Source organism: Hippocampus guttulatus, chromosome 3 (assembly GCF_054856545.1).
Source record: "Hippocampus guttulatus isolate MCC_2025c chromosome 3, RoL_Hgut_1.0, whole genome shotgun sequence".
In the NCBI taxonomy this organism is placed as follows: Eukaryota; Metazoa; Chordata; class Actinopteri; order Syngnathiformes; family Syngnathidae; genus Hippocampus; species Hippocampus guttulatus.
The window spans coordinates 5,120,945-5,134,822 of NC_141263.1; the positions used below are offsets into that span (position 1 = coordinate 5,120,945).

The following is a 13,878-nucleotide window of genomic DNA, read 5'->3' on the forward strand; positions in this document are numbered from 1 at the left end:
TGCCTCACCATGCCGAACAACAGAGTGAATTCCAGCCCTCCTTTTGAACTTCTCGAACCACCCACGCGATGCCTTGAACTCCCGGTGTTCTTTCGCCGACGTTCCTTCACCTGCATCCTCCTTCACGAGGCCATTAAAAATGATAGTTGCCTTTTCGCAAATTATGGCCTCGGTCACTGTTTCACTCACCATCTCTTTCTCCTTTATCCACACGAGTAACAACCTCTCCGTCTCATCGTTCACTGCCGACCTCCTCTTCGAAATTATTGCAAGGCCTTTAGAAGGAGTTATAGCTTTTATGGCTTCCTTTTGTTTTCATGTGGCGATTGTTGATACATTACGGCCATATTCTTTGGCGAGATCAACCAAAACACATCACTTTTTCATACGTTTCTATTATCTCTTGCTTTGTTTGTGTGGACAAAAAAATATATTTTCTTCTTATCTTTTCCTCTTTTCTCCATCACTTTCTTGGGGTCCATTGTGAAAACTGTAAAAGTTAATATATTTACATGAAGCTATCGTCACTCCTCATGACCCGAGGGGGCGAATGACGAGGACGCTACATAGACACAATATCTATCGATCCTCACAAATTGACACATATGTAGAGGTACCTCTTAGCCAATGGGATGCTAGGAAGATGCTCGGTAATAGCCAATAGCAGAGCAGCTATAAGCATGTTGCATTCAGGAAACTCGGAGCTGCGAGTAGCAGCCCATACTGTATTTTTACCTTTCGCAACTCGAACATTTCGTATGTTGAGATGTTCGTAAGTAGAGGTACCATTGTGTGTGTGTGTGTGTGCGTGTGTGTGTGTGTGTGTGTGTGTGTGTGTGTGTGTAAAGCAGTGGTGGTAACTCAGAGAATGAGAGCCAAATGATAACAGTGAGAAACTAAATTGGAATTCATAACACTGGATCCAGTATGAAAGCACTGCACAGCTAATGCCATCAATTAATCACATTAATAAAAGAGGGAAACTTGGGCATAGAATTAGAATAAGTAGTTTGACAGTTCAGATTCATCTTGTACCATTTCAGTCAGAACTTAAAGGTGAATCATTAATTTTATTTATTTAGTTTAACTAAAGTTTACCCAACTCATTCACTGACAGCCATTTTCAGATCCTCCTTTCACCCACCATGTGACATGACAAATGACATGTATGCTACAGAGACAGACCATAAAATAATATGCCATAGAAAAAGACTTGTGACATATATTCAGAATTGGCCAAATATTGTCTTGTTTGGAGACAGGAAAACTATTGCATTCTCAGTTTGTGTCAAACACTGTAATTTATGAAATCAAAAGGTAGTTTCTGTCCAGTGACGGTTGTTCAACAGACAATAAAAGTGATTTAAAGCAAAACTGTGTTGATCTCAACTGTCTGGGCCACAGAGCAGACGTCCTCCTCTTGTATGATCATTAGATCTCCTACCGTCTGCTGCCCCTGGACCACAATGCACTGCTCTGCACCTCCTGATATAACCACCTCCACCAGCTCCTCTCCTGTTCTTGAGTGCAAGTCATCTGAGGTGAGCAGCAGAGGGCCATAGCTTGGTATAGATGTATCGTCGGTGTGAACAAGTACAACTGTGTGCTGGGTGTCACTTGAAGCTTTTCCATCTGCCCCGGTAGCAGCTGTGGTCTCTGATCTACTTAAAGTTTTGCCTGTCCCACTTTCTTCTCCCTTTCTTCGTCCTCTTCTCTGTACTCTGTCATCCCCTTTCTTAGGTCTTCCTTTGACTGGCTTTGTGTGGTGAGAGTTTGCTGCTGCCAACTCTTGCATGACAGGTTTAGCCTTCTGTCTCAATCCTTCCTTGATCCCTTCCTGTGTTTCCTCCCGTGAATGGTGCTGCGCTTGGTGCCTCAGCAGACTTTGTCTCAGAGTGTAGGAAGCCCCGCAGTGGCAGCTGTGGGGCTTTTCTGTCACATGAGAAGATTTGATGTGTCTTCTCAGCTTGGTGGCCATAGTGTAGCCTAGCCCGACCCCAAAACAAAAAGCAAAAGAAAACGTTAGCGGGTAAACACAAACCCAACTCCAATTAAGTTGGGACGTTACATACATGAGAACAGAATACAATGATTTGAAAATCATGTTCAACCTATATTTAACCTTTTCATGCACCCTGTAACTTGACAACATGAAAAGCTGTCCACTGTTGTAACCGCTGTCCCTCAAAGGGTTAATTTGATACACCACAAAGATGAGGTATTTAATGGTCAAACTGATGAACTTCATTGTTTTTAGCAAATAATTATTACCTAGAATTGTACGGCTCCAAGGTGTAAAAAAGCCAGGATAATCATCATGTTTACCACTATGTAACGTCAGCTTTTCTTTTATCTACATTCAATAAACGTTTGTGAAGTGAGGACACTATTGTTAAAACTTTGTAGGTGGAACTATTTCCCATTCTTCCATGATGTAGAGCTTCACCTGTTCAACAGTCCAGGGTCTTTGTAGTCATATTTTACGCTTCATAATGTGGAACACATTTTCAACGGGAGACAGGTCTGGACTGCAGGCAAGCCCGTTTCCAAGCATTCAAAACAAGGCAGGAAGAAAAGGTTTTTTTTTTTTTTTTTTTTAATTAGACAATACTTTTAATAATATTGACAAGAATGCTATATTCTTTACGGCAACTTGAAGTAACTTTTAGTTTTAATAATTTAGGAGCTATTGTCGTAAAAAGCATTGATGGTCATACTGTAGTCATGATTGCAATATTCTGGATTATTGCACAAAAAATAAGAAATCTTACTTATGTTTCTGTAAATGTGTCTCTTTCCTTCCTTTTTCAACAGCAAAAGCTCTATATATGTGGGATTGGAGCAGAGTTTCCCCAAATTTCCCAGTTCAAAATGCAAACTAGATATGGGGACCTCACCAGAAACCTAATCCAAGGCTACATTTGTAATTTGTTCCGGGTGGCCACGGCAGCGCAGAGTGCTACGGCCTCTTCTTTCTCCACATTCAAGATTGGTTGAGGTTTCTCTCAGTGTATCATGATACCCATAACGGAAATGGCCGCTGAGTCCCGGAGGCTCAAAGGTGCGCTCCAGTTCGGCTTCTGGTCGAGCACTTATGCCAGGAAGTTACTTCCTGGGCTGTCACGTTCTAATTGTGGCAGTCACATTTCTCAAGTTCGTATGCATTCTGTTTTATAATATGGATGCCTTTTAATTTTATTGTCAATGTTTAGATAATTACAAGGTCATCACAGATATTTTTGTGAGGCCTTGCAAGTAAATGCAAGGTCTAAAATATCAATAAAGCCTTCTCAAGTGAAAAATACATTTGTTTGTTGTTGTTGTTGTTTTTTTTTTTTTTTGCCGATAACATAAATGTTTATGCAGCCAACATGCTAATTTATGGAAACATGGACCTGGCAATGTGGAGTAAAAATATTTTGATTGGCAAATCAGATGTGCGGCAACAAACTTAACTGCAGCTGACTTAGTGAGATAAACAAGGTTGGTTGGAGGGGAATTGGCTGGCATGGGCTTCATTGTCCCTGAACGTCTTAACATTGATCAAGCTCACTCTGTTTTTTGTGCGGACTTCTACTTTATGTGCTCACCTTTTTTACAAATAGGGCAACGATGGGGCCTGTCACCAGTATGCAATCTTTCGTGCGACTTGAGGGTATGTGGGTCCCTTAATGATTTCCCACAGTAACTACAGAGGAACACGCCTCCGGTGTGGGAAAGCCTGTGGCGACTAAGTTCAGGTTTCTGAGCGAATCTTTGGTCACAATCGGGGCAAGGATATGGCCTCTCCCCATTGTGAATCCTCAAATGGCTTGATAGGTTCCCTGAGAGAGACACAGACAGACAATCGGTAACAGACGACATTTGTTGATGAGGCTGGATATCCACAAATGTTAACATTTTTAGTTCATTTCATTTAAAGTATTCCATTGTATTTACACAACAGTAATATCGTCTTTATAAAAGATTGTTTTTCCTCTCAACACACAACACCGCGAAAATTTGATGCAGGTAGGTCCTCACTTCTTGAAATTGTTCGAGATCATAATTTGATAGGAAAATGCAAAAGTGAAAGAGGGCATTTATAAAATTATAGAGAATAAATTTAGGGCCTCCTAAGGCAAGCTATCCTCGACTACCTTCAACAGCACTTCACCATGGTATCAACAATGTGATGGTTCTGATCATATCATTTAGTTTGGCATTAATTTTATTACCGTACACATTTTTTTTATCCACATGTCCTTGAGTAATTACAGGCTTTAAGTGTTACCTTTTTGATTGAAACTTTTTCCACAGTACTGACACACATGTGATTTCTCTCCTGTGTGAAGTTTCATGTGATTCCTCAGAGAACCAGAGTTTGCCAGCAGCTTCGGACAGAGGGTACACTGTAACTGAGAGAGAAATCCCGAATCAAAACTATATTTTTTCCTCTTCATATAAGCTTTGCATTGAAAGTGCACAGCAGTCAGACTGCATGACAGTCACTTTTGAGATGGGAAATGGAAGATGTCTTCATTTGACTGACAAGTACGCAGAGTTCAACATTATTTCATTGGGGGTAAAAATAGTAATGAGTGCATAAAATTGAACACGTACCTTGGGAAGCTGTGGGTAAATCAATCTGCTGCAGTGAAGGAGGCGGTGGTTTCGCAGCGACGAGCGACGTTCGTATGCTTTTCCGCAGTGCTCACAGACATAAGACTTCTCTCCTGTGTGCACGACCAGGTGCTTATGGAGGTCCTGCTTCAGGTCGTAGGTCTCATCACAGTGAGGACAGGAAAACGGACATTCCCGATGTTGGCTCAACTATGGAGAGATCAGACCGTTGTGAATCGTTGTGTTGCATTTCTCCGGGTATTAAAGTTCCTCCCACATTCCAAAAACATGCATGAAAGGTGAATTGCGCACTCGAACTTGTCAGTAGGCATGACTGTGAGTGTGAATGGCTGTTTCCCAAAGTGTGCCCTGCAGTTGGCCAGTTCAGGCTGTCCCCTGCCAACTGCCTGAAGACAGCTGAGAGAGGCTCCAGCATGCCCCGCAACCCTTGTCAAGATAAGTGGTTCGGATAACGGATGGATGGATATTATGAGAACGTCCAAAAACAAAAGCAAAAACAACAAATTCAACATTTAGCACCAAAGCATTTCAGTATTTTTGTTCAGTTATTGTTTTAATTGAATTTGAACGGCAATGCCTTATTCAGATGCATTTCTGGATATAGCTAGATAAATACTGTAAAAAATCTATACGTATTTTTTAACAGTGTTCCCCCCCCCCCCAGAAATATTCACTATCACTGAAAAACCAGGATGTTTTTATTCCTGACATTAAGTATGAGGTATGAAAGACAAGTTTCAGGGACTACGAGTTTTCCCCTTCGATGTGGGGCTGACGATCAACCAGCACATCTCCCAAAAAATCTTGCAGTGTCTGCTCTGTTCAGTACGGGAGATGAGCCAAGAGTTTGTGGCTGCTTCACCACGATAACTGCTTATGATGCCCTTGAGCATCCAGCAGTTCCTTGCCAAGAAGCACACTGCTGTACAGGTGCAACCTCCCGACTGGCCCCATCTGACTCTGTGATTTTGTTTTCCCCTCTTTCCCAAGCGCAACAGGGTCATCAAAGAGACCCGCTATGAAGATCTGAGTGACATCAAGATGGCCGTGATGATGTAGCTGAGGTGTTTTCCGGAAGAATCCTTTCACGGGTGCATTAAAGTGTGGCAGGAAAAGATGGCAAAGTGCGTGAAATTATAGGGTGATTACATTCAAAGGGAAAACTTGTAAGTTGGATTTCAAATATATTTTTTGTGACACCAGTACTGAAGCTTTTCTGACACACCTTGTGCAATGTCCTGAAATACTGTGGATGTGCCGAATGTTTGAGCCAGTGGGTGCACTATTTCGACCACAAGCCATTTTTTTGGATACTTTTGTCAGTACATGATGACTAAGTGTGAAAAAAAAAAGTCCAAGAAGGACAACACTGGATAAGGCAGTACGATTAAGAAGCTTGTATTGATTCAATTTCAACTTCAGATGCATTTTCTGTGGTGTTTGAATTTCACATTACTGGAAATAAAATGTCATAATATTCAACTGAAAAGCAATCGTTGTTGTTTTTTTTCTTCAATAATAGCTTTTAGAAATAATTTGTTTTATAAAAAGATGCATTTAGCTGAATCCTACCTGGTGGGCCAGAAAGGTCTCTGCAGAGGTACAGTTTTGGCCACCGTCCAGAAAGGTGAAGGGCTTTGTCTCTGTGTGACTAAACTGATGTTTCCTCAAGTGGGCAATCTGAAAGAACTTCTTCCCGCACTCGGAACACCTGTAGCGCCTCTCTCTCACTTCTGGGCACCACGTGCGAGCTTCAACTGTCCCATTTTCTGCTCTGACAGCCACAGCATCAGAATGTGATGTTGCCATGGAAACCTCCGCTTCTGCAGAGGACTCTGAAACCTGCGTGAGACTCTCCTGCATGTCTGTTTGTCTGTCTGGGTGTGAGTGGACAGAGAGTTTTTTTACACGGCTGGTCTGACAGTGAACCTGTCGTGGTTTAGCAGCCAGACGAGGGCTACAGCGGACAGGGCGAGCTGGGAGACTTAGAATTCTCTGCTTATCAGGAGAGTTCAACATTGACAGAGTGTCAACTGCATCCATGACAAGGCCGGTACTGATGTTGGGGCCATTTGATGTCAAAACAATATTGTCCACTTTCGCTGTCGTGTTAACTGCAGTGCTCCTTTCCTTCTGTTTGCCTCTGTTAGGACCAAAGGAGCGGTCATGAGGTTCCTTCTTTTGTCTTTCCTCTTTATCAGTCTTGTCATGTATTTTAATTTCCTCAGTCGTCTGCGGGTTGGGCACAGCCACTTCTGGATCCCTTAATTGTTCCACTGGGTAATCTGAAAATACGGTTTGAAATTGTTATTTGGTTGGAAATTACGAGCTAATTGAAAACCCATGGAGCATTTGCATCTGTCAGTGAGTCCAAAAATGTGCCACAGATGCACTACACTAATCGCAAGGTGTAATTTGGTGTCTTGGAGATGAAGAACTGCCTCCAGGATGAGCAGTGGCTCATTTGCATTGGACCAGAGCGCCCTCTTAAAACAGGCTGAACCCAGCGAGGCAAAAAAAAAAAAAAAAAAAAAAGACGAAAATAGAAAAAAAGAAATTCTGATCCTGAAATTACGAGGATTGTCAGACTGCATGTTTGATGTTAGAGTGCCGAATAAAGCGGCAAATAAATGAAGACCATTTAGATTTTGACCTTTGGTGTGTGTGTATGTTCTTCCAATTAGTTTTATTTTGTCATGAATCTACCTCCACAACAAAACAACCAAAGCAAATTTCCCTCTAGCAGTAACTGTTCATTACTGTATTTTTGTATCCCATCATTTTTTGAGAGATGCTTTTGATTATTCCTGATGTTAAAACAGGCATGTTATAAAAACAAGGAGTTCATAATATGAGCTTGGTTTTTGGTGCGAGATAATGCGGGAGATTTTAGTGCATCCTTTAGAACAGACATGTCCAGCTCCGGGCCTGGAGGGCCACTGTCCTGCCTGTTTTCCATTTCTGCCGGCTGCAACACACCTGATTCAGGTGATCAGCTCCTCAGCCAGCTCTGAAGCAGCATTAGAACGATTCTGAAGATTTGAATCCGGTATGTTGCTCCTGGGAGAGCTGGAAAACAGGTAGGACAGCGGCCCTTGAGGACCGATTTTGGACACCTCTGTTTTAGAACGTCTCATCACTCCCCCCACAGAAAAGAACCCTCGAACCAGATAAAATAAAGGATTAGTGGAATGGGGGTAGCACGTTGGGCGACTGGTTATCACGTCCGCCGCACAATGCGGAGGAACAGGATTCAATTACGGCTCTAGCCTTCCTGTGTGGAGTTTGCGTGTTCTCCCCGGGCCTGCGTGGGTTTTCTCCGGGTACGCCGCTTTCCTCCCACATTCCAAAAATATGCACGGCAGGTTAATGGAAGACTCTAAATTGTCCCTCGGTGTGATTGTGAGCGCGAATGGTTGTTCGTCTGTGTGCAATCTAATAATAATAATAATAATAATAATATATTTTATTTATAAGCGCCTTTCAAGACACCCAAGGACACTTTACAATAACAAAAAACACAAAACAATACGGGTTGAGCAGCGGCAGCCAAAACGCGCCAGCGTTCACTCAACCCGAAAGTCAGAAAGAAACAAGGGAGGGAGAGGGGGAGAAAAAAAACCCACGCTCGAACTACCCTCATTTGAGGATAATTTGAGTGAGGCAAAAAAATCCTGCACAAGCATATGACAGTTACAACAGGTCACAAGACATAAACAATGAAGACGGTGAAACAAGGGAATGTATGAGGGAGGGGGTGATGGTGGGGGACTAGCTTGGCTCGTGACAAGACTTTTTTTAAATTTTTTTTTTAGATAAGCACATTCTCGTGATTTATGTCCAGTCTGAACTGGCAACAGTTCCCCTTTCATTTGGTCTTCTGTTTGCCGATACAACTCAACATCAGGAGATGCTTGTTTCATCCATTGACTGCCGTTCCTCTTTACTCGCAGTCATTTTCGGATTCTTCAAGTAATCCACTAGCCTACCCGAATAGGTCAAATTGAGCTCACTGACAGTCAACTCCAGTAATTGTGCGCGTGTGTGTGTGTGTGTGTGTGTGTGTGTGTGTGTGTGTGTGTGTGTGTGTGTGTGTGTGCGTGTGTGTGTGTGTGTAATTTTGTGTTTGGCAGATATGATTCAGTTTTCAAATACCGGTCGTCGTTTTCACCTCAGAATACCACAGACATTTTAGATACCTGATGAGAAAATATCATCTGCAGACAAATATTTCTTATCATTTGAGTCAATTTGTGAAGTATGAATTTACTGAAACTATGATCATATTACTGCCTTCACAGCAATTCCATGAACCATACAAAAGCATATGGACTTGCAGCGTTAAGATGACAGAGTAGAATTGTGTTGTTCTGACTAAAGTCAGTAGACAGCTGTGGCCAGATGTTTACACATTGTTACTTTGGGGCATGAAAGGCCAATTTATTTAGAGTGTTTGTTTCACGGCCACTAAGGCGAAGCCAAATGTCTTGTCACTCCAATCAACACTGTGTAGTTTCCAGTTACCTCTTTGCTGTCCTTCAGAGATGTTCTGTGCATCAAGTCTCTTTCTTGCATCCTTAGCTCCATCAGTTTCATCACCCAACAGCAGTTCCGTTCCCGGCTGAATCTCATGACACACGCGCAAACACAGACTCACACATATGCCCACACACATCTCCGCACACATACATTGCACTGCTACATTGTGCGCAGCTTTGCTTTGCACCTGGCAGGCAAAGCTGTGGAAGACAAAAGCAACAGATTGTTTTTTTATTTGTTTGTTTGAAATCTACAAATGGGTGCTTATACTGCAAATGGAGTGCGGGGAAATTTTTGTTTCTGGGTATGCACCTGTGCTCAAATGCAAATTACTGGGAAGAAAAAAAAACATGACATCACCCCTGTATGTGCACTGAGAGGAAGAAAGCTGCATTATGGCATTCTGTATACTGACAATCTTTATTGTGAATTAAAATCATGCTGCTGTTTGCCCTGGTTATACTCTCGAGCTGTGCATGACTACTGATGAATCACTTAATAATTAAGTCATTGTTCGGAATCGCTTTGTGTGGAATTGTAATCGTTGACATACACGAAATGATTGATTGAATCTGAAGTCATTAAGGCAAAATGGAGTACACCGCTTGGCTGTGATTAGCAGTAGCTTTAGGGCTGGACGATTAATCAAAATGTAATCATGATTTAGTAATCATAATTTCAATCTCAATCAAAACAATCATGATTGTTATTTTTCACAAAATTGTCAAGCCCTATGATTTAGTGACTCCATTTTAGTCTCATTGAGAATGAAGTCTAAAGAAGGACATTACATCAGCTTTGGGAAATTAAGTAGTTCAGGACATTCAGAGAAATCTTCACCACAAAATGATCATTACTTCTTCCCATGGATGATCATTGCTGTTTTGTCAAATGCCCTGTGCAACACTTTGTCATGTACAGCTACATCTTTGGTTTTACAATAAAAGACTGCATCTACAGTAAATTCAAACATCGTAGACTGGACACATGATGAAAAGTGATTTTTTTAAGGGTTACAATTAAAACTACAGTGATCCCTCGCTATTTCACGGTTCGTTTATCACGACTTCAGTGCATCGTGGATTTTTTCAAACATATTCATAAAAAATAAAATAAAATAAAAATTCCCCCCCATATACATGGAGTACAGTTCTGTATTTGTTGCTCTATGTGACTCGTCGTTGTTTTGCAGCTTCTCGCAGATCGTTTTGCGGACTTAAAAAAAAAAAGTTAATTTTTATTTTTATTTTTTTACCTGTATATGTTTATTGGTCGCTACTTCGCGGATTTTCGTTTCTCGCGGGTGGTTTTGGTCCCCATTAACCGCGATAAACGAGGGATTATTGTACTTTAAATGGTGAACTATACTGTGAAGCTGAGAAAAAAAAAACCTGTTGGTGTGAAAACCAGTTCACCTGATCCAGACAGCTTGGCGCCATGGAAAATCTTTGTTCTCTGCTATTTGCGTAGGTGCCTTAAAAACAAAAGAAAAGCCAAAAGTCAATAGAAAATGTGAATTCATTGCACGCACGAACACAGGCTTGTCAAAATGTAAATTACAATGCACACTTCCTCTCTCTAAATGTTCAGAGATGCGATGTTGCAGTTCATATCTGACTCAGAATGGCCAAAAGCACCCACAAAATGCCAGAAATAGGAGCACACAGGAGGGTTGAACTGTAATAGTCGATTGTTTGCTGCACCATTTTATGCAGGGTGATAATTTTTTATCTCTGTCTCTTTTATTCTCCAATTTTAGAGAAGAAAAAGGATTGACTATGTATCCACGGGGCATGGTTTTAATTAGCAATTGTTTTATCGTGGACTTTAATACTTATCCATCCAAGACCTCGAGAGAAATTGTTGCTGCAGGTGGATGGTAAATCATTGTGAAGATTTAAAGGCCCACAGTTACAGTGAATCAAAATTGAAAGCTGAATTGAAGGCGATGTGTCCAGTTCATTTCGTTTTGATAACAGTTCATGCTTTAGCATCTCTAATCTAAATCATACAACTGGATGAATTTACGATTACCACTTTTTTTTTGTTTGTTTTGGGCTACCACGATTCTGGCCAAAGTATAGTACATCTTCCACATTTGCCAGGAAAATTACAAAACATAAATTAGACAGAACAATACCTTGTACAAGCCCAATTCCAATGAAGTTGGGATGTTAAATAAAACAAAGATTTCCAAATCATCCATCCATCCATCCACTTCCGATCCACTTTATTCTCACAAGGATCGCGGGGGGTGCCCATTCCAGCCATCTTCGGGTAGTAGGCGGGGGACACTCTGAAACCAGTTGCCAGCCAATCACAGGGCACACAGAGACAAACAACCATTCACGTTCACACTCACACCTAGGGACAATTTAGACTGTTCAATCAGCCTGCCATGCATGATTTTGAAATGTGGGAGGAAACCGGAGTACCCGGAGAAAACCACGCAGGCACCGGGAGAACATACAAACTCCACACAGGAAAGGCCAGAACTGGAATCGAACCCAGTACCTCTGCACTGTGAGGTTGACACCCTAACCACTGGACCACTGGGTCGCGATTTCCAAATCATGTTCAACCTATATTTAATTGAATACTCTACACAGACAAGATATTTAATGTTCAAAATGATCAAGTACTGTTTTTAGCAAACAATCATAAACTGAGAGTTTTATGGCTGCAACACGTTCCAAAAGAGCTGTGACAAACTCACGTTTACCACTTTGTTTTGTCACTGAATCAAGACGGCGTCGTTGGCAGCCATCTGCGAGAGCTCTGCTTTTTCGTTGTTTTTTGTTTCTTGTTCTGTCATTATCTTGTTTGTTGTGTTTCGTATGGACCCGTTGGGGACTGTTTTCAGCATTTTGGCCACGACATTAATTGAAGAGGAAGAATATCAAACTTTGCACAACAAAATAGCAGTGTGAGAAAAACTACTTGCAAAACATAACCAGAAATGGCTGACAGTTCGGTAGGCCAGGAGGAGTTGCCTATAAGCTTTATAAGCTCTCGTGTGTGTGTGTGTGTGGGTGGGTGGGTGTGTGGGTGTGTGGGTGAGCGTGTGTGTGTACACATTCCATACACGTTTTTTTAAATTGCTGATCTCAAAATTGTCCATTAACATGAATACAAAGACAATTTAAAAGCACTATTTTGCTCTTTAAACAAATACATCCAAATCACACTCATTGCATCGATTCTTCCTTGAAAGTTCCCATTTTCTTTGTTTTAAATGTGCATGCAACGTACCCTCTCTTCTTTTGTGCTGTCTGTTGGATGGATGGATTCCATAGTCATGGTAAGGTCTGAGGGAGTTAGTGGGTCAGTCTCAAACTTCTGTACCCATTCTGGTTGACCTTCCCTCCTCAGCAGTTCTCCAACCCGCAGAGCTCGACCAACCCACCACAGTCCAAGTCTTCCCTTACATGACATTGAAGGCCCCACAGCGAAGCCAGGGGGTACTAACGAAGAGAGAAATGAAGTCAGAGCAGTTGGAATGGAAGGAGCTAGAGAGGAGGCCATCGTCCTATAACAAAAAAGGGAGATAAACAAGTCACTTAATTGATTAACAGAATTTAACATCATATTAACCAACTTACATTTTGGTTTCAATCCTAATCACGTATCATAATGCCATAGTGTGATACAAAGTTATGTGTCTGTAGTTTATGGTGGCTAATGGTAGCGTAGAATTGCAGAGCATAATAATGAGAGCAGTATCAAATATTTTGGTTATCTGAGGTAGTTACATCAGAGTAAAAAGTATGAGGAATTAGGGTTGTACAATATGTCAAAGAATTATCAGCATCATGTCAATGGCATATGAAACATGCATGTCACAAAGATGTGTGAAAAATCCATCATGGAATTATATAGTTTAATCTGACATCGAGCAATCAGATGCAACTTTACCTAGGCCATCCAATAGGAAAAAAATATCTATGAGCAGTACGAACACAAAAAACGTAATTAGATTTAAGAATACATCGAGGAAACTTATTTTTCCGCTTTAAAAAATATTTCATTTGAAAATAAATTACTTTAGGCACTTTGATATCAATATAACAATACAATATTGAACACCCACATCACGTTTTTCCGAATTCGTCCAGCCCTATATGGAATGTGCTAAACCAATGCAAATTAAAAGCACACTAATAAACATGTCAAATCAGTATGTAATTAATCCATACTCTTTGTCAGTGTCAATAAAAACTGAGCATTGTTGTATCAGCTCTTGTATTGGGTCACATTAGGTCATAATGTAGGTGTTAATGTAGATTTTCAGTGTAACTTGAACAAAGTGTTCAACCTTACAACCATTGGTTTTGTAAATATCTGATTTTCTTAATTGATTCTATTATTTTTCTTTACTCAAGAAGATAAACGTAAACTATACGGTGCTTTATGTTCTGTTGCTCTTCTCACGACCAGTGTGATTACATACGTTAGTTTAAAAATACACGCACACCAGAGATGTTTAAATTTGTAGACGAGCGACAGAATTTTGCCCTATGCTAGCATTATTAGCTGCCTGGCTAGTGACACTCGGTGACAAACACCAGCATCGATGTTACACAATAAGAAAAGAACAACAAGGTGGAGACTTGGAGATCAAAGTATACTGATTATATCTACCATCGAAATTCTTCCAATATGTATGGTGAAGAGTCTAACGTTATCCAGAGGCAAAATAGCCAAATGTCCGCATCG

General features: G+C 41.0%; 1 protein-coding gene and 1 long non-coding RNA gene across 6 annotated transcripts in view; one reads left to right on the plus strand and one right to left on the minus strand.

The window, feature by feature from the left end:
- The window catches only part of LOC147207230 (uncharacterized), an 8,237-nt gene extending 5,461 nt beyond the window's left edge, over positions 1-2,776 (plus strand). The window contains exons 3-4 of one of the 2 annotated variants that reach the window (XR_015100405.1): positions 1,436-1,541; positions 1,741-2,776. This is a non-coding gene — a long non-coding RNA (uncharacterized LOC147207230). Of the gene's footprint in view, positions 1-1,435 lie in introns of both variants that reach the window. The other variant, XR_015100404.1, reaches the window with a different exon arrangement.
- On the minus strand, positions 1,051-13,878 carry LOC147207231 (uncharacterized). Of its 4 annotated transcripts, XM_086106581.1 has the most exons (10): positions 13,804-13,867; positions 12,415-12,626; positions 11,303-11,458; positions 10,578-10,636; positions 9,148-9,362; positions 6,196-6,908; positions 4,603-4,812; positions 4,274-4,397; positions 3,591-3,824; positions 1,051-1,986 (listed from the first exon to the last, which is right to left on the minus strand). In XM_086106581.1, exons 3-10 carry the CDS (start codon positions 11,366-11,368, stop codon positions 1,364-1,366), a joined length of 2,244 nt encoding a protein of 747 aa, XP_085962707.1. In that variant the 5' UTR covers positions 11,369-11,458; positions 12,415-12,626; positions 13,804-13,867; the 3' UTR covers positions 1,051-1,363. The 4 variants fall into 4 exon arrangements, with proteins under 4 accessions (XP_085962707.1, XP_085962704.1, XP_085962705.1 ...); XM_086106578.1 differs by lacking the exon at positions 11,303-11,458 and having other exon boundaries at positions 12,415-12,691; positions 13,804-13,878; XM_086106579.1 differs by lacking the exon at positions 11,303-11,458.